The sequence below is a fragment of the Mycteria americana genome, chromosome 8 (assembly GCF_035582795.1).
Source record: "Mycteria americana isolate JAX WOST 10 ecotype Jacksonville Zoo and Gardens chromosome 8, USCA_MyAme_1.0, whole genome shotgun sequence".
Lineage (NCBI taxonomy): Eukaryota > Metazoa > Chordata > Aves > Ciconiiformes > Ciconiidae > Mycteria > Mycteria americana.
Window position 1 is genome coordinate 50,444,108 of NC_134372.1, and position 20,120 is coordinate 50,464,227.

At 52.5% G+C, this 20,120-nt stretch overlaps 2 protein-coding genes across 2 annotated transcripts in view; both read left to right on the plus strand.

The window, feature by feature from the left end:
• Positions 1–20,120, plus strand: part of ADAT1 (adenosine deaminase tRNA specific 1) — a 118,108-nt gene that overhangs the window by 5,805 nt on the left and 92,183 nt on the right. The window lies entirely within an intron of this gene.
• On the plus strand, positions 4,146–11,711 carry TAT (tyrosine aminotransferase). The gene is made up of 11 exons (XM_075510089.1): positions 4,146–4,380; positions 4,559–4,663; positions 5,454–5,521; positions 5,926–6,084; positions 6,265–6,403; positions 6,932–6,984; positions 7,361–7,513; positions 8,434–8,562; positions 9,000–9,083; positions 10,560–10,658; positions 11,445–11,711. Exons 1-11 carry the CDS (start codon positions 4,146–4,148, stop codon positions 11,586–11,588), a joined length of 1,368 nt encoding a protein of 455 aa, XP_075366204.1. The 3' UTR covers positions 11,589–11,711.

Sequence of the window (20,120 nt, forward strand, 5' to 3'; positions counted from 1 at the left end):
AAAACTCGACTGGTGCATGTCCTACCTGCAGCCTGACGGAGACACGGGTTTGTCGGTGCAGCGATGCTTGAGCCAGTGCTCCACTCAAGCAGCCGTTTGTCAGTCCTGCTTTGTAACTGTGGCTGGTCCTGGAAGAGGGAACTGTTTGCTCTTGCCGGCTTGGCCTCTGTTCACAGAAATGGGACTCTGGGCAGTCCTGGTACCAGAGCAAGGCAGTACCAAAGAGACATTGAAGCCATCACCAGTTTCTCCTTCCACGGGGAACAGACAAAAATCAATTGCTCAAGCTATACAAGAAAGAGGGAGCTGAAGTGGTACAAGATACCTGTGGGGGAAAGCTGCTGAGACAGAGGAGCAAACTGCAGGGGGGAGGCTGGTCAGGGCTAGTGGGGTACAGAGGTCCTGACGGTCAAGACAGCCAGCTGCCTTGCTGGCAGAAATGCATCCTGCAGGGTATGGCCACCTCTTTCACCGCGCCATACAAGGGGTGGCTTGGCCATATTCGTAGAATATGAAGTCTTGAGCTGTGTGCTCATGCTTCAGCCCTGGGAGGCTCTGTGCACCACAAGGTGGTGGTGGGGTGCAGACCCCATGTGAGAGCATCCAGAGAAGGACTGGAGTCATGCAGAGGGAGGAGAAAGGCATAGCAATAACAGGAGAAACCCACTGACCCCATTGTACACCACTGTCCTCCCCCTGCTTCTGGCCAGGTTCTCAGCCTTATGTAACTAGGTCTACCTATGTCTCCAGAGCCACATTTTTCTTCCCCTCTTGGCAGCAGGCTTCCACCATGCCCTCCCCTGAACCCCACTGCTGTGTGCAGCATTATGGGTAGAGCTCCAGTTGCGTCAGCTTTGGGGTTGTTGCTAGGCAGATCATGCAGCATCGTCCTTGAGGCCTCCCACTGCCACATTTAACCCTGGCAGGGCTGCAGCATGGCAAGAGATGGGCCCAGCTGGGGAAAGCGAGAAAATATCCCATACGTGCTTGCAGAGGGCCCGCATGAACTTCTGAAGGTCGCTCATATCAGGCTTCAGTAAAAAGAAGAGGGACAATAGTCTGGAACTGTGCTGCTCTCAGCAGAAGACAGTCCAAGCAGCTTCAATACAAGACATTTCTTTGCAAAGTGTTTTTGAAATACGCTATTCCTTGTCCAAAGCCCCGGCAGGGTGGCTGCTGTGGGAGGCCTTCCAGCCAGCCTGGGGCTGGGGACCATGGCCAGACCTACTGGCTGCACCCCACCACCTCCCAACCTACCTCCAGCCCTGAGTCCCTGGCCCCATTGGGGCCGCAGCAGTGCCCATGGCAGCACTGTGGTCAACGGCAGGTCATGACTCCCCAGCAGCACCCCCCCAGCCCCAGTGCTGAGGGAAGGGGCCACTGCTTGCACCTGGGGAGGTGCAGCCTTATTGCTGGTGGTGTGGTGGGCATGGGTTGAGCACAAGTGGTCCTTCCTCCTCCCACGCAGGAGCTGATGTAAACGGGCAAAAATCACAGTGACCTCTGCAATGAAGGCATCAGCAGCCTGTTTGCAAGATTAGCAGGATCCCTCTTGTCCCTGAGCAACTCTTTGATCTCCGGCCATTTGCTGCCAAGGCAGTAAGGAAGACTTGGAGCAGCCCTTGGAAGACAGGGAGGGTGCAGATGCCTCTCTTATTTATCCCAGGCCTGCAGGAGTCAAGGGACAGGAAGGCATAGATTTCACATCACTTAGCAAAAAAGGGCCTTCTGGGAATGGTGTCATCTGTGCTTTGCAGTACCATCAGAGAGGGAAGAATTGCATAATTTCTGTTAGCTGCCAAAATTACGAGTTTGCTTCGGCCTTGCAGCAAGAAAAAAAAAAAAGAAAAAAAAAAAGAAAAAAACCCCAAACCCATGGCAACCTGAGCTTCCTTTAACCCTTCAGGTCCTGCTGCCTCCAAGACACCATCTAGGGAAATGCCTGCCACCCTTCAGCCTGTGGAGGAAGATGTCTCCTGATTGTAATGATGCCACAAACTGTCCTTTCTCAGCTGGTGCATTGGGAGCCCAGAGCCTTTGAGGTCGGGACACACTGATGATTTCTGCAGGCTTTGGGGTCCATCAGTCCACTCTTGGTGCATTGCAAGGTGCTAGGGTTGGAATACCTGGACTCTGTGCAGATTTCTCCCCCGCAGTCTTTGAGGACTGAGGGAAGCGGTGCAAAAGGGTGGCAGCCCAGGGCCTCCAGGAAGCCAAGCTGTGTCCCTGTGTAGGCTCCCCCCCAGAAAGAGTTAATGTGCAGGCATGTTCCAGGTGTTTGAAGTGAACACAGTTGCAATGGGGAGGAGAGGGCGTTTTTGGGTGGGGAGAGCAGCCCTCTCTGTGAGCCAATGGCTAAACGATTCAGCCCCAACGCCCAGTTTTGGGGCTTATTTCATGGGCAAGAATTTGCAGGAATTTCTTCTCAAGGGGATTTATCCTGGATGAAAAGTAGGGACTGGACCCCCAAGCTTGTTGGTGTCTCCCTCTCTGTGCTGTAGAAGGTAAAGTACTATGCTCTGGTACCTTGCTTCTTTCAGGGGGAGAAGCGGGGAGATCTTCCCTGGCTGCCAACATTGAAGGCATCTGTTGTGCCTGTGTCCACAGCTCCCCTTTGCATGAGAACCATGTTGCAGGGTGGTGTGAAGGCTCTGCTGGGATAGACTCTGCACTGTGCATTTGGGACTCAGCCCTATATGGCTCGTTTCTCTGCTCAGTTTTTATGCAGCCCTGCTGCATGTTTCTTCAGCTGCCTTTCTCTTGGTAGAAAGGCGACCCAGAAGGTATTAGCAGCAGACAAGCTGAAGTCTTGCTTTGTGACCCTGTTAGATCAGCCTGAGTTGCTATAAACAGGCTAATGAGGCACTGCTGGCAGAGTAACTGCAGCAGCATGGGGCATCTCTAGGTGCAAACTTCACTGAAGCAGTGAGATTTGTTCAGATGGCAAATCCTGCACAAACCAGGCAATGCTACAACCCTTCCAGCTCAGTCCCTGCAGCAAGGAAGGGGTAGCTGTGTTGTGAATATCTGCGAGCATGGGGCTAAGTAACTGCCATCAGGAAAGGGCCACTGTTCACTGAATTGCCTTTCAGTGGAGCAGAGAAATAGGGCGGTACGGGCAGCATAAGCGGTTTATGGCAGGATGACAAGACAGTGTGCCAGCAGCAGCACCACTGGGCTTGGTGGCTCAGGAGGTCTCTGCCTGCCCTGTGCCCGGTCCCGAACCTTCTGCAGGTGGAAAGCCCCAAGTCCGCATCGGTTCATAAGTAAGGTTTTTGCTGGCTGGGTCTGCCTTCTGCTCTGGGTATAGATGCAAGTCATTTTTGTGTGCATTTTGGGGCCTAGAAGGCAGCTGTTCCTCTGCTGTGCCGTGCGTGTTGCCCAGCCTCAGGCAGGACTACAGGCCCTTTGCTTGGGGTGGTGCCACCTCCCTGGTTTCCTTCCTGGCCGTAGCAGTCTTGCTCCATTTTCTAAGCACTGCCCTTTTGATCTAGGGTCTCTGGGCTGGGCTGTTGCTCCCTGTTGCTCTGCTGGCAGAGGCAAGTGTCTGTAACCTATACCCTGCCGCTGCCCAGTGCATCCTGACAACATTGGACCAGAACTACCTTTTGGCATCTGAGATTTGATTTAAACAGTGCTACATGTCTGTCTGCAGACTGGAGGGACGTTCTGGACGTGAGCACACGTAGTGGGCTGATCCTTGTGGTTGCAGCTTGAGGCGTGCAAGTTGAGAGCTTGGGGGATGGAGGGGGGTGACCTGTCCCCTCTGTCAGTGGAACATTGACTGCAGTCAAGCAGTGACTACAACATGCTGCTAACTCTCGGCTGCTGGCTTTAGCGGGGCCTGCTCCTCCTCAGCACAGCAAGTCCATGCTAGGCAGTGGTGCAGCTAGCACAGAGAGATGCCTTTGTCTTTCCGACTACGTTGTGCTCTCACTTATGTGTGGGGTTTCGCTCCATTCTGGCCGCGAATACAGCCCTACTTGCTGCTGCTGGCTGAGTTGTCCACAGGCAGTAGGTAGGGTCTACAGCTTTCAGAAGTTTTACTTCTGGAGAGTCATGGGCTGTCCCCAAACGGGCAGATCCCTTGTTTGGCATATGTTAACTAAGCCCAGGAAATCCACTTCACACCGACAGCTCTCAGGATGGACCCGTACCTGATCCAAGTGAATGGCCATGGAGATCATGCCCCTGTGCTGGATGTTCATCTCAAGACCAATGGGACCAGCATATCGCTGGGAAAGGTGAAGGGCCGGAAGCCAAGATGGGCTGTCAGGGCTTCTGAAATGTCAAAGAAGACTTTCAATCCTGTCCGAGCCATCGTAGACAGCATGAAGGTGGAGCCCAACCCAAAGAAAGCTATGATCTCCTTGTCCTTAGGTGAGCATAGTGCTGTGGCTGAAGCCTCTGGGCAGTGGGGTCGACTGTGTGGCTGGCAGATTGCAGGGCTCTGAAGCACAAAGCTTGTGCGAGCACCCAGGCATAGGCCAGACAACCACACAGCGCTGTGCCTGACACAGATCAGTAAGAACATTACTATTTTTAAATCTTCAAAAAGGAGACCCAACGGTCTTTGGAAACCTTCCCACAAATGATGAGGTCACACGGGCTGTGAAGGAGGTTTTGGACTCAGGACGTTACAACGGTTATGCTCCATCTGTTGGTAAGTTGACAAAGCTCTTCCTGTGAGAGTAGGACGAAGCCATGTGCCAGCTCCTACCCCACAGCAGTTATATGCAGCCCACAGACATCTTTCCAGTAGCACCCATGAGCACACAAGCATGTGTATCCCCCAGATACACCTGAGTCCCGTTCCCCGCACGATCTGTTTGAGGCCCAGAGCCTCCTGCAGAAGCTGTGTTTGCTCCCCCAGCCATTAGAGCAGGTGGGGTTTCAGGCACCCAGCAGGGCTCAGGACTGTGTCTCCCTGCCGTGGGTTGCAGCCAAGTTCCTTTCTGATCTGCCGGGATCAGGACTCCCCCTGGGCTCCCTGACTTCACAGACAACATGAGCCTCGTTTGCAGTTGGTGCAAAAAGCATGCACAGAGCATAGATCATGCCTGTCTCACCGGACACCATGTGGTGACAGGGAGGGCTGCCCCTGTGCCATCACTAAACAGTGAAGGCCATGTCATAGCACTTGGCCTCCTGCTGGGTCAGAGCAGCTCCCTGGCTGCCCTCCACCCTGCTCCTGTCCGTTCTGTGTCCAGGACGTGCTGGGGCCAGAGCCTGCCTCCCTGCCCCGGGGCCTGTCCCTGCTGTTGGCCTGCCTGGCCCAGCCTTGGGGCTGCACGGTGCTTGGCCTGAGGCAGGACAGTCTCTGTCACCTTGGGACAGTGTCACTAACAAACAGGCTTCCCCCAGCTGGGTGGCAGCTGTGAGCCTTGTACTGGCAAGAAAAAGGAAATGGTCTGTAAAAACCTCCCTTCCGTGTTTGGCTCCTCTTTCCCCAGGCTACCAGTCCTGCCGGGAAGCAGTGGCCGCGTACTACAACTGCCCAGAGGCACCACTGGAGGCCCAGGTACTGGTGCCCGGCTGAGGCACTCCCGCTGTAGCGCAGGCAGGGTGCTGCTGCCCATGGCTGGACCCCACGGCACGGGCGCCCTGCGCTAGCTCTCTCCCTCCCCTGCCCAGCTGTGGGACTGAAGGCTAGCCCACGGCCTTGTCCCACAGTGGCCTCCTGCTGCTCTCACCCCCTGCCCTGAGCCCTTCTCCACCCTCCTCAGGAGAAGGCTGAGCTCTCCAGCTGTTGGAGGTTTCCTGCAGTCAGGAGGTTTCCTGCAGGAGGCTTCAGTCAGGCTCTGGACTTGTCTTTTTGGCCGAGAAGCTCTCACCTGGCAGAGCCTGGGCATTATGTCACTCCCACGTGGCTAGGGCACTTCAGAGTGGCTGTGCTTTCCGCTGACACCTGTGTGCTCTTTACAGGACGTCATCTTAACGAGTGGCTGCAGCCAGGCCATAGAGCTTGCCTTGGCAGTGCTGGCCAACCCAGGCCAGAACATCCTGGTGCCACGGCCTGGCTTCTCCCTCTACAAGACTCTGGCATTGTCTATGGGGATTGAGGTCAAACTCTACAACCTCTTGGTAAGTGGTGGCAGGACTGGAAGGGGCAGCCCTGATATTTCTGCCTCTCAGAAATACCCTGGCCCTGCCTGGGAAGTGGGTGAAGATGACCTGAGCAACCCCGGGCACCCTGTCACACCTCACTCTGTGTGGCAAGTCCCGTTCCTCAGGCGTTACTTCCCCTTCTCTTCACTTCACTAGCCAGAGAAGGCCTGGGAAATTGATTTGAAGCACTTGGAGTCTCTGGTGGATGAGAAGACAGCTTGCCTCATTGTGAACAACCCGTCAAACCCCTGTGGCTCTGTGTTCAGCAAGAGCCACCTCCAGAAGATCCTGGCAGGTGAGCCTGCCTGTGTGTATGTGGGGCGTGGTTGCAGTCTAGTGTCTGCCCACATTGCCCACGTCTTGATCACCATGGCCCAGGGCTTTGCTCCTCTCCTCATCACTGACTCCAGCTCAGGAAGCAGGGCTCGGTCGGTGTGAAGGTGTTGCCTTATCTGGGCGAGAACAGGCAGAGCGTGTGTCTCGCTCTTCCTCAAACGCTCTGTGTGGCTTGGACTGCTCGTCTGTCCGCTCTGGCTCCGCAGAGGGAGAGCGTTCCCAGGGAGCCCTACGCTTCCTGAGCCCTGGCCTGTCGGTGGGAGGGCTGTGCTGCCTGCCCCCCCAGGTGAGAGCAGAACTAGGCTCAGCCAGGGCAGGGATCTCCAATGCTTGGGCTTTCCGAATGAACGGTCTGTAGGGGGAAGATAGGGACCCTCTGCCCTGGGACAGAGCTTCCCTCAGAGCCCTGCCAGGCCCTGCAGCAAAGGGCAAGTCTGCTCCCACGGAGGGTGCCGGGTGGCCAGGCTGAATGCCCTCTCTCCCACAGTGGCATCAAGACAGTGCGTGCCCATCCTTGCTGACGAGATCTATGGAGACATGGTGAGTGTCAGCTGCGGTCCTTTGCACCCCCACGCTGCCTGTCCTTTCTGAGGCACTTGCCCTTTGGCCATGGCAGCCAGGTCTCCAGAGGTGAGCGGCAGCTCCACTCCCCTATACTGTGCCCGGGTCCGCGCCTGGAGCTCCCAGTCCTCTGGTGTGCAGTCCTGGGGGTACCTCTCATGTCCAGCTCCTTTCCTCTTCCCAAACGGGTCGCTTTCGTGTGAGTGCGCTTACCATGTTCATACCTTGAAGCTGGGAGCTTTCGCCATCAATTTCCCGTGGCTTCCCTGCCTCCCTTCTTGTTGTGCCTCTTGCACGCCCCCACAGCTCTCACAGTAAGAGGTAGGGACAGCCCTAACACAGCCTCCTGTCACAGGTGTTTGCTGACTGCAAATATGAACCCATTGCAACTCTCAGCACCAATGTGCCAATCTTGTCCTGCGGTGGCTTGGCAAAGCGGTGGCTAGTCCCTGGCTGGCGGATGGGCTGGATCCTAATTCATGACAGGAGAGACATCTTCGGTAATGAGGTGAGGACTGCCGAGTGTCGCTGTCCTGGCAACAGCCCTGCAGTGTCTTCAGTGTGTGGGTCGCCAGGGCTTTAACTGATACACGCATGTACTGCTCTTTTGCTCTCACGTGGGCGTCACCCAGTCGCTTACATGCTTTTCGGCACCTCTAGGCTTTTCATGTCCCTTCCTTACTCCACCTGCTCCCATACACGGCCTTCTACCCACATCTGCACTGTAACACGCTCCTTGTCTCCGCTGCTCCTCCGTATATGCCTTGTCCTTTTTGTGTGCTCCTAATTCTTTCTCCTCTCAAATAGCTCCAGTGTGCGCTGAAGGTATTGCATGGCTTATCCAGCACGTGGAGTCCACCTGTGGTCTCTATGTGCTCTTATATGGTTTCTCTCAAAAGTAAGTACAAAGCACCTCGCAGCGCTGCCAGTGCTTTACCTGGCTATTTGTTCAGCTGTGTTACAAGGACAACCATCTACTACAGTGACCCTTCCACCTAGAGGGCTTTCTGCAGAGGAAGAGGGAGAAGAGAGGACCAACTGAGTGAGCAGAAGAGCTAATGCTGGTTGTCCCTACCTGGCTTTGAAAGTGTGGATTGTGGGCCCAAACCTAAGGGAAACGCAAAGTGGTATTTGGAACAGCTCTGGCTTTATCTGTAGTAGCTATATTCCAGCCTGGCTTGAGTCAGATTGGGAAGCTCCAAAGGTTGTCTCTGTTGGTGTTACAATCTGCAACTGAGGAAGAGAGAATGACACTGTAAACGGTCTGCAAATACCTGGCATATAGTCAAGCAAATGGTCTTTAGTACTCTGTATGCTCCCTGAAGAGAGGGGTGTGAACAGCTGTAGAAATACAGAGTAGGCCTTGGAGCTGTCCCTTTCCTTCAGGGAAGCACGTCCTGAGCAGCAAATATCACCGTGTTTTTTCAGATCAGGGATGGCCTTCTAAGACTGAGTCAAAGGATCCTAGGACCCTGTACAATTGTTCAAGGAGCACTGGAACGTATCTTGCACCGAACACCCCCTGAGTTCTACCACAACACCCTCAGCATCCTCAAGGTAAACAGGCTGTAACAGGTCAGCACGGTTTGTTCGTGGATTGTTTGGAGAGTCGTATCTTTTCAGCTCATCATCCCTCCCCGCCCTGCTTCAAGGTGCAGTTCTGTCTGTGACTAGGAGAGCCCAACAAATCCAATTCCAGCAGGAGACATGGTAACTGGGGCAGAAATACTGGCTGTGATAAGGTTCAGGCAGCCCAGCCCTGCAGCTGGAGCTGGTGACCCAGGGGATGGGATGTTTGGCACTGACTTGCTGAGCTCAGCTCAGTCTCACCTGCTGTGCTCAAGGCCATGATCACCCATGCTGTTTGCATTTGTTGTCCCTTTATTTGCAGTGGGCAAACCTGTTTATAGTCCTGGTCCAGAGCTTGGCTTCCATTTGCTGAGCTGCTTCCTGGAATTTCTCCTGTTTTGAAATGTCTCCTTTCTGCTTTGCAGTCCAATGCTGACCTTTGTTATGCTGCCTTATCTGCTATCCCTGGCCTCCAGCCTGTCCGGCCCGCCGGAGCCATGTACCTCATGGTAAGCAAGGAGAGTGACGTGCCATTTCCAGATCATCAACACTCACACCAGGTCTCGTTGCCAATGCTTGTCAACGGTTTCAGACTGGTGCTTGGCACCAGGTCTCCGTTACCGTGCATTTTCACATTGCCCTGGGCAGCAGACGCATCCCTTGGTCACTTTAGAAGGCCAGAATATGTTGTTGACTTCTCGCAGAGCAGAGGCTGGTACATTAGCCCACTTGCTCCTGCACAGAGCTCAATGACTTGTACTTTGCAAGACAACGTTGTTTTGCCTGGATTTGAAGCCTGCTGGCAATGGGAAGCCCCTACGCCACAAGTCAGATTATCATATCTCCTGTTGAAGATGTAGCCTTCTTCCTACTAGGATGTCTGTCTTCTGCCTATGCTGTTGCCTCTTTTTCTGCCTTCTTCCGTACCTGGGTTTTTTTAACTTTTTATGATGTGGTGAAATTTCCTTTTTCATCTCAGTGAGCTCGATTGAGACATTTAAGTCGCTTAAGTTTAACACTTTTTTTTTTTTTTTTCGGTCTCATAGTGTCTCCAGTTTTTCATCAGCTTTTAAAAATGTGGACCCAGAACTGGAGAATACTGCAATATCAGTCTCACTCATGTTCTATAGATAAGCCTCTATCAGTTGACCCTGTTTCCAGTCTTACGCAGAGCTACACAGGTCATTCTGCTCATGCTCTTTGTGTAGAGGCGCAGCTCTGAGATTCTTTCACACCTATTGTATTTCTGCTGCATCTGAACATTTAGTTCAAATTGAATCATCGGGTAAAATTTTTCTTCCACTGGCTCTTTCAGAACTTCTGCATACAAATTATCTCTCGCCTGGTTTGTTTAAGAATATTTTCATGAGATGTTTAAAGTAATCTTTGGTTGTAAACAAGTGGCCAGGATATCACTGTCCTTATGTGATAAAGGGACAGCCTCCTCCTTTCCAAATACAGAACGGAAATATTTATTGACCATTTTGGCACTTCAGTGTCGTTTTACCAATTATATCATCCTGCAAGGATTTATTTTGTTTGTGATGTTCTAGAACTTGCTATCTTTGGGGTTTTTTTAAACCAAAACATTCGTTTGTCTTTTTCTTACCATATGGATTTCTTGCATGACAGACTTATTAATGTATATTGACTAGAGTTCTCTCCCAAGCTCTTTTTCAAGATCTTGTTTATTCCTTTTCACTTCTAATTGGTTACTGTATCTTTGCCATCATTTTTTTTTACTAAAGTTGTCCTTAACTGAAATTCCAGCTTTACATAGTTCATGAATACTTCTTAAAAGAAGCCCCAGTTTTCATTTATATGTTTCTGTTTGTGTCTTACATTCCAGTCAGCCCAAATCATGAGCAAAAATTGAGGGCAGACCGCTGCCCTTGACTGGGAAGTTGTGGGGCCACGTGGGTAAGCAGGGACACTGCAGATAGTTTTGGTGCCTTTGGTTGCCATGTTACATCCCTCTGCTGCAGGTTGGAATTGAGATGGAGCATTTCCCCGAGTTTGAAAATGATGTGGAGTTCACTGAGCGACTCATCTCGGAGCAGTCTGTGTTCTGCTTGCCAGCTACGGTGAGCCTACCGCTGAGAGCCCCGGGGAGCCTGGGGACAGAAGCGACAGGGGTTTGCAGCCCTGAGCTCTGGGGACAGGCTGGGAGTTGTGCGTGCCGTGTCCGTGGTCTGTAATGGTGTGTATGTGCTGGCCGTGAGCTCCAAGTGCAGTGTGTAGGGATGGGGACTGGCGGTCTCTGGCCCACTAATAGCTCTCAGTCAGGCTGCCAGGATCTTCCCAGCTCCAGGCTTGCTCTGTATTTCTCAAGTTGGCAGAGCTGTATCCCTGAACCCCATGTACCCCCATACCTCCTTGCTGAAGCCGCTCCCTCAGAGGCCCGGGACTGCTACTGCCTATGTTCCTTTCTTCGCCCTATTTCCAGTCCCCCACCCCTGTAGGCACTAGGACAGACAACAGGCTGAGAACATCTGTGCCCTGTGCCCCCCTCCTTCCAGCTCCACTTCCAGCACTGAATACGCACGGGGCCTTGGATACTCTCCAGCCCTCTCCTTCCCTAGCTCCTTCCAGCCCATCCCCTGGATCCTGCGTAGTCCACGCAGAGTCCTTTGGCCTGTCACCCTCACAGCATCATGTCTATGCAGACGGAGATGGGAGATTTGCTTGGAACAGATTTGCTTGGAACAGAAAAGACAGTCGAAGGGAGCAAGCGCCCAGCCCTGCTGTCCTCTAGTCTGTCCTACACTGCCCATTTTCACTTGCTGACACAGCACGTGGCCCCGAGGCAGGGCTCTGAAACTACAGCGCTATCCCAGGTAATCTGCCAGCTTCATCCTTTCTCGTTTCAGTGCTTTGAGTACCCAAACTTCTTCCGTGTGGTGATCACCGTGCCCGAGGAGATGATCTTGGAGGCCTGCAGCCGCATTCAGGAGTTCTGTGAGATGCACTACCAGGGCGCTGAGGGGGCCCAGGATCTGGAGTGTGACAAGTAGCCACAGCTGGCCTCCTGCCTCTGCCAGGCTAGAGCTTGTGTGAGGCAGCAGGCAGGCAGGCAGGGCTGCTTCCAGCCAGCCCCACATCCCCCTGCCTGCACGCGGCCGCTGTCCTGCTGCTTCACGTTTCGTGCTCCACAGACCCCTCAGCGCTACGGGGAGAAGCAGCCACTTCTCTCTCCTCCTCCACTGCAGCTTGCACACCCTCTGGCATCCCGTGCCTGTGGTCTCCATATACTCTGCATTTGCACCCTGTGTTGGTCTGTGCTGCCTGCGAACCAGCTGCAGGCAGGGGCACGCGGGTGCTCCTGTGCCAAGCCCCAGGGCCCAGGCCCCACGTGGCCAGTAGCTCCTGTGCTGGCTGCACTTCCCCTTGGGGACAGGAGAAGGCCGCTGTCTCGGAGGACAAGAGAAAAGTACCCACCTCTCACTTACCTGTGTTACCTTAGGAGGCCAGAGCCCTTTCTACCGAGCCCTTTGTGTGACAAAGGGAGTAAGTTATTGTGTCATTTTTTTATTAATAAACGTTCTGACATGCCAGTCTCCGCGCCTGTTGCGCCAAGTCTGGCTCGGCCACTGTGCGGGTCACCCTTGCTTGGCCCAAGGTGCGGCAGTGCCCCAGGCCTGCCTCTGCCTTGCAGCGGGCTGTCCAGGGCCTGCCCTGTCACCGGCGGGGGCGCGGTGAGAGCGCCTCAGACCCTCTAAGGCCCCCACCGGGCCCTGAGGGCAGGACGGGCCCCGCAAGCCTGGCACAGACCGGCGCTGGCTGCTCCGGCCACGCTGATGCCGGAGGCTCGCTGGGGTGGCCTGGCCCTTCCGCACGGAACAGCCCTGTCTGCGCCTGCCCGTCGGCCCTCGCAGCGTCCCGTTCCCCGCCAGAGCGGTGGGTGCTGGTGCCCACTGCTGTGGGGAGGTGCTGCCCCCCGGGCCGGAGCCAGCCATGCCAGGTGCTGGTGCCTAAGCGTTCAAGGCTGGGGCAGCCAGGTGTTTCCTGCTGCAGCGGTGAAGAAGGGGATGGCACCCCATGAAATGCTCATACTGTACGGGGTGTACGTGACGCACCAGCAGTGCCAGGGTTACTGATTGCTGAATACGTCAGCTCCATAAAGTAATAAGGAACCGGTTGCCTGGTGTCTGTTTGTTCCGTGGCAATGGGAGGAGTGGCTGTGCAGTCAAGAGGAGATAATGCCCATCGGACCCCCTGTGCTGGTGAGCGGCTCAAGGGCTCGGGGAGCCGTTTCTCAGACTGACAGAGGGGCGACTTGCAGAGTGCCTCGTGTCATCACCTACTGCTCTGTTCACCTGTCCTCCTGCAGACTCGGGATCCGCCGGTCGACCCTGCCTCCCAAATGACAGGAAAAGTGAGCTAGCTCTAGATTACACACTGCCAGACCTCCTGCCAGGTTCTGCAGACATCTCATTGCCTCCCCTGCCCAGGACAAAGCCGGGGTACCAGTGCTCCGTTAGAGGGGAGGTATCTATACGAGAGAGATAGCAGTGTATGCAAAGGTGACGGACACATCAGCTGCGTGTCCCCGCTACATCCTTTCCCTTCAAAGAAAGCCATCCCGGACAAAAAGAGAGAGAAGCTGGGGCTATGGGTGAATGGTAGATGGCTTCAGAGATTTCATGCCATTAGACCTCCAAATAGAGCCAAATAACCCGAGCCGCTTAAGACAAAACCCCGACAAACAATAAGTAGGGTGGTGTGCGAGGGGTCTGTTGGGCCAGGAGACCTTTACAGCATGACATTGCTGCCTTGTTATGCTGTCTTGCATCTACTACAGCTGTCAAGTTGCATCTGTCTCCTTGAACTCTTCCCCACGTATCTTGGCGTCTGTGGCTTTAATTCCCATTACTAATGAACAGTTCCTGTTCTTAGAGAAAGCTGCTCCTTTCAGACCGCTCTCCCTTCGGGGACCCCCTTCCTTTCAGAGTCCCCTCAGAGGTGTCTGTTAACATGCAAATACTCTGCAATGATTATCACTGTTCTGTTTCTTCTTAGCCCAGCAGCATTTGGCCAGGGACACTGAGAGGGCCGGAGGTATAGGCATATATATAGCTCATAAATCTCCAGACATTTAGATTTCTCAAAGCCACATCCTCTGTTGCCATCTTTTGCAAACATAACACTGCCTTTTGTCCACACCTAGGTTTTCCCTGCTGCAATAGCAAACTAGCATTAAACCACAAATGTGCTAGTATCATTTTTCAGGCATTAGACTCACAGATGCTTTGCGTCACAGTGTGGGTGTAGCCTAGAGCACCCTGCCAGCCATACAAACTAGCCTAAGCTGGTCTTTGGAGGTGCTTGTGCCAAAGAAAGCCCCTTCAGCACTGAGACCAAGGAAGAAGCCAAGACACAGGTCTGGAGCTGCTCTTCCTCAGGTGCTCGGACAAGGTCTGCAGTGCTTTGGCAGAACTCCCTCAGTGCCTCTATGGCTGATCCACAGCCATCCTCCCTGTCTTAGCTGGGGAGCACCAGCTGTATACCCTGGAGCTGGCTTGCAGCGTGCTTCTGCTCTTCTCTGTGCTGTCTGGACTGGCCATGTTTAGGAGGAGGGTGACCTACCCCAGACACGGGGACCTAGGCAGCGAGGCAACCTCGTGCCTAGCGCTTTCCTTGGGAAAGGAACGAACTTCTCAGCTCGTGGGCAGATGCAGGTGCAATGTTCGAGTCCTCGGCTTCCAAAGGGGCTGGCAGCAGGGCCCAACCCAGCAGGGCAAACTGGCGCCGGGGGCAGACTGGGCCCGATCACACCTGCCAGCAGTGAGGCCATCAGCTCCCCCAGGTGCCTCAGGAACCTGGGGGCAGCCCAGCCCCTGGCCCTGGCCTCGCCCACTCTCTCTTCCAGCAGCCCTGACTGCCCCCAGTGGGGCTGCAGCCCGGACCAGTCCTCGAGTGTCTTCCTGCCATGGGGCCATGGCCCTTGGCCATGAGAGCCTGTCTGGACTGGCCTGCTCCCCCCCACCCCCAGCACGTAGCCACCCTGTACACCTGCAGTGGGAAGATGTGGTCTGCCCCGAGCTGGACCCAGGACGGTTGCAGGGAGGCATTCGGGGGATGATCGGGGAGGCCCTGGCGAGCCAGGGCCCAGCCTGCCAGGGAGCTCAGGTGAGGCTGGAGCATCGCGCGGGAGTGGGAGTGGGAGTGGGAGTGGGAGGAGGACCTCGGGGGAAGGCGTCCGTGCAAAGCGTCTTTGTACGTGAGGGCTGGCACATAACCTCATTTTCCCAGGCTGTGCAGGCCTGTCAGAGGCCAGATGAGCTGACCTGCTGGGGTGGCGTTACCCATGAGGGCTGGAGGAAGGAAGTACTTGGTGCGTGGCAAAGGGAGGCACAGACAGGTTTCCACAAGGAGGAGAAGTGGCCAGGGAGAGACTGTGGATGTAAGAGGAGGCGGCAGCAGTGGGCTGGGAGACAATACCCTCTTGAGGTGACTGGGAGGGATTTTGCAAACCACACTGTGAGAGGGTAGAGGCGCTCTGGAGGAGAAGGAAGCTCAGCATGGGCCAAGTCTTGCTATTGACAGGACAGCCACGAAAGAAAGACACAGCCTCAGCAGGGTTCCAGTAGCTGGAAGGCACCTAGAAGCTGGCTAGCTAAGCTTAACAACTAGTCGGAACAAGGTTGGGGTTATATCTTCTATATTGGCCTTCAGCCTGGGATCCCAGCACTGGGGAAGCTGCCTGAGGGGCAGAAGCCCTGGACCTTCCTCACGGTTTGGCTGTCTGGCATGGGCTGTCTCGCAGTGCTGGGAGCCCAGGCCTATACCAGCCTTTTGCTTTGTCACGTATTGCCTTCCGCTAGCTTACTGGACTTGGGTCAGGGTTCCCTGGAGCCTTGCCAGAGCAAACAGGTGCTGTCAATAGGTCTGAATGACTTATTGCCTGGATGCCTGACAGAAGCAGTTGGTGCTAGCATAGGGTCTTCTGCACTCTAGCGCATCGTGTGGACTATGCGTGCTTCAGCTCTGCTTATTGCTGCTGTTCCTCTCAACTCTAGACTAGCTGTTCTACTCCAAGCTTCAGTGCGCGTGCTGACTTCTGGTTTTAGACTGCCTACGTACGTAAAGAAGGCAGAAGCTGACCAGTGAAATGAATTCAAAAGCGGAATAAATACAATTTTTCTCCTTACTATTTTTCTCTTTTCTGTGATGTGTTGGTAAAGTATTATGTGGCCTCATTCTTAGAGCCTAATTTACGGAAGCGTCTGTCTTTCTCTCCTGTTTTCCCATTTTCCCATTCCCCCACCACTTGAGATATTACGGTGCTATAGTACAATGAAGCCCATAAATGAGCGTTGCCATTGCGTTATTTTAGAAGACATGGGAACATGGTCCAGTAAGGTTCTTCCCGGGTTACGGATCCCTACGTCCCGCTATTGAACAGACAGCTCCAGGGCAGAGCTGTCTGTCTTGTCCAGCCATGGTAGAATACCTTTTTATGTCACTCCATAAGAAAATGAAAAGGCAGATAAACAAAAATAAAATCAGTTAGTACACGGGTTGGTAGTAAGGAGACAATAATGCTAACTCAAGTAATGGAAAGGCAGGTGATATTGGAGACCAGCCAGGGAATGGAATAATGTCAGGCAGATATGGCCAAGATGTTTGTCTACTAATGCAAGGAATCAGCAGTAAAGCAGAGGAACTACAACTCCTGACGCTGGTCCTAGAGTGGGGCAAACTTACAGACTGCCATAGATCAGCACTCATGAATGGAACGTAGGTATTCAAGGACACGCATTGTTCACAAAGGGTAGAAACACAAGGAAAAGTCATGTGACAAGTAACTAATGATGGGGGCAAAAACCACACTTGCTTGTCTGAAAATCTCTTTGTAGAGAACTTAGAAGAAAGCACGATGGAAGGGGTCTTAGTGGCCCTGTGTGATTACACGCACAGATCTCCATGGTATTAGAATAATAAATACAGTGAGGGACTGTGTGATTATGGAAGACTTTCAGCTTTTCAGGTAGAGACTGGAAAACAAACATTACTAATCATAATAAGAATCAATTGTTCTTGATGTGATGGGGAGATTTGCTCACTGAATCAGTGAGGTAATAAGAAGTGACACTACTTTAAAATTGTTTTGGCAAGCAGTCATCATCTTGCAGAAGAGAGTCACGGAGAATAACCTCCAATCATGTGAACACAAACTGGATCAGTTTAAATTATGGAGAGGGAAACAAAGGCCAGGTGAAGTGAGGAGCACAAATACTAGCATGTGGATAAGGCTTGTAACTTTAATGACTATAATGTGTCTTCGTGTTCAACTCTGTAGTCTGGAACAAGGGGAATAGTTGTTTGTGCTCAGCAATGGTGATTTCATGGTACTTGCCGATGGCTTGTGATCTACCTAAACTACTTCTGCTGCTGCTGGTCCAAACTGCTACACCCTCAATAGCAACACACATTGGTTCTGTTTTTTTTCTTTTGTTTCTACAGAACTAGGGCAAAATGGTTCAGTTAAAAACCATGCTCTGTTGCCTGGAGGTTGAGCACGTTTCATTATGACTTTCCTGCTGCCTACCACATATCACTCTCTAGTCCCTGATGGCCGCATTTATAGCGCATTTGTCTTCACTGCTTGCCGGAGTCCTCAAGTCTGCGTACATGTTTTTGCGGTGTTTTGTTCCTTTCCCAAGCTGTCCTTCTCTTTGGATGCATCTCTCTAAGGCAAGATCCATTTCACTCAAGTCTTGCTACTGCCATCTGAGATCACAAAGTTGTGGAGTAATTTTGGTTGCAAGGGACCTCTGGAGCTTTACGGTCCAACCCCCTATTTACAACAGGGTCGAGTAGAGCAGGGGCCTTATCTGGCTGAGTTTTAGTAGCTCCAAGAATGGAGATCCTACAACCTGTCTGGTCTCCTGTTCCAGGGTTTGACCCCCCTCACTGGGAGAAATTTTCTTCTTATATTGAGTCTCTCATCCTGTGCCTGTGCACCTCTGAGAAGCGTGTGGCTCCAGCCTCTCTGCGCCCTCCCGTTCGGTCGTGTCAAACAGCAGCAAGGCCTTCCTGTTGTCTTCTCTTCCCCCAGCTAAACAGATCCCACCTTCTCAGCCTCTCCTTGTGCATCTTGTGTGCCTACCCCGACCAGTTTTGTGGCCTCTTCTGGGCTCACTCCACTAAACCAAAGTCTGTCTTTTACTGCACCTAGTATTCCAGATGCGGTCTCCCCTAAGAGAGGGGAAGGCAACCGTCTGTTGTGGGCGAACTTGTCGAGAGTGCGCTCTGTCCTGTTGCCCATGTCATTGATAAAGGCATTAAACAGTACGTGCACAAAGATCTCCTTAATTTGGAAAGCTGTACCATCTCCAGAGTGATGTATAGATGCTGTCTTTGACAGAGGCATTAATTACCACTTCTGCTGCTGCTTGTTTTTTGTGAAAACGACTATATTTTTATCTTTCTGCCACTTCATTTTGTGCAGGGACACTCAGGAAACAAACGTGTTCGTTTGCTTTGATATTCTAGGCTCCGCTGTTTCTTTTTTTTTTTTTGCCTCCTTTCCAACAGTAAAAGTGGAAAAAACAGTTTCTTTGTCTGAAGAATATTTTTAACCTATTGCTATGCATAACCTCAGGTTTTGTTTCCATACGTGTAAAGGTTCTCACATGGAGATTCGGTTACCCAGTTTATCTAGAACACACGTTTTGCAAATTTGCAGTTTCTAGCTATTGGCTTTATGCGTTAACGGCACTCTCTTCTTTGCTGTTGGTCTTACCAATCTCTCTGCTCCGGTGGGTTTCATAGAGCATTTGCTGAATGACAGCAGAAAAGTTCCTTGCTTGTAAGGGTAACTTAGCCCTTTTGCAAAAGAACTGTTTACAGAGATACTGCAACTGCAAGCAGGGTGGCGGAGGGAGGGAGTCGGCCACCGTCCTTACTCTCGCCGGCTGCAACTTTGGGTCCTCCTGTGCCAATTCAGACAAGTTTATTTATCTCAAACTGCTTCTAAATCAAAACATAACTTTAAAACTTACCTCAAACACAAGGGAAAGGCCACAGCAACGTGAGTGCAGGAGCACACCAGCCTGCCCTTGGAGGGATGTCTCATCTAGGACATCGTGTCAGTCGTTTGGCTCATCTGCCCTTGTTCTGGAAGCCACGTGGGGCAAGATCTGCTCTGGCTCAGGAGGAACTTGCTCTGACTGGAAATTAGCACAGAGACTGTACCTCTGCTCCTGTGCATTCTGGTGCTTGCCTGAGTGCTGCATTTCCTTTCCGTCCTCTACGAGCGACGATTTCTAAAGCAACCAGAGTGACTGTACACAGCATCCCTGCCAAAAAAGCTCTTTCCGAAAGCCAGAGTTCTGCTCTGTTGCCTTCATCCCTGTGAAAGTGGTGAGCAAGTGACATACAGACGACTCTTTTTTTTTTTTTTTTTTTTTTTTGGAGATTACCGTCAAGTTTCTTTTCTGCAAGGAGCAGGGTTTTCCCTGGGCATTTCAAAACACAAAAATCCAGCAGTACTCACAATCCAGTGATCAGTACAGGAGACCGTGCGTGGCCCTTGTGTGAGTAGCCACACTGTAGCTTTCTGTCACACTCAGTCTTGCAGAGCCATAAGCTTCCATCTTTCCTCTACAGTTTTAGTGGTGCCAGCTAGAAGACACCTAAACTCCCTCTGCTTTGAAAGGGAGATCTCTTTTTGTGGCAAGCATTCACCAGTGCCTAGTCACCGCGCTGGCTCTTATGGCAGCTCCCCGATGTCATACCTTTGGGATGCAGGAAATGTGAGCCATCCCGTCACACACCTGTCTCGGGTGTATTGTGACACCGGGAACTAACTGATCCCTCTAAATAAATATTAACAAACACATGAGAGAGACTTGTAGTCTCCTAAATCTGCCTTTCTGCCAGGAAGGCAAGAAAAAGTGGCAGCGTATCAGTCCTTGTGTTTGTTTTTCTAAGGCCAAAGTTGCGATCTGAGCCAGACAGGACGTTGCAAGATAGCAAACTTCCCTTCAAATTTTAGAAGACAATGCCCCTCTCATCTCTGCCTGCGATCCTGTCGGTGAATAAACATTGCTGTCTCCAAAGGAGGGTGCTTCCAAGGGCAGGGCTCACGAGACAGACGAGCTGATGTATTGAAGAGGAGGGGAGAAGGATGCAGAACGTATGAAGGCCTCTCGTCAGTCTGAGTCCCCTTGTATGTTGCACAGGGTAGTGATCTATCTTGCATGTGACAGATGGCTCCAGGTTTCATGTTCCTCCTCTGACTTAGTCGTGCGGGGCTCCTTTTTGCAATCAGCGGGAAGAGACAGAGGCTTCCACAGCATGATTCCCATGAGCTGGTTTAGATACCAGCCTGGGATAAGACGAGTTGTGCTCTATAGGGGAATATAAGAGCAGATGCTAAAATCCTGTATAGCTTAAAGACTGTGAAGAGGGAGAAGTATAGTCCAGTTCCTCAGGCGTTACTTCCCCTTCTCTTCACTTCACTAGCCAGAGAAGCTTCTCTTCACTTCACTAGCCCCACTAGCATGGGGCATCTCTAGGTGCAAACTTCACTGAAGCAG

Coding starts and splice junctions, on each gene's coding strand:
- TAT (XM_075510089.1), top strand. CDS start 4,146: ATGGACCCGTACCTGATCCAAGTGAATGGCCATGGAGATCATGCCCCT. Junction 4,664..5,453: donor CGGTTATGCTCCATCTGTTG/GTAAGTTGACAA, acceptor CTCTTTCCCCAG/GCTACCAGTCCTGCCGGGAA. Junction 10,659..11,444: donor TGTTCTGCTTGCCAGCTACG/GTGAGCCTACCG, acceptor TTCTCGTTTCAG/TGCTTTGAGTACCCAAACTT.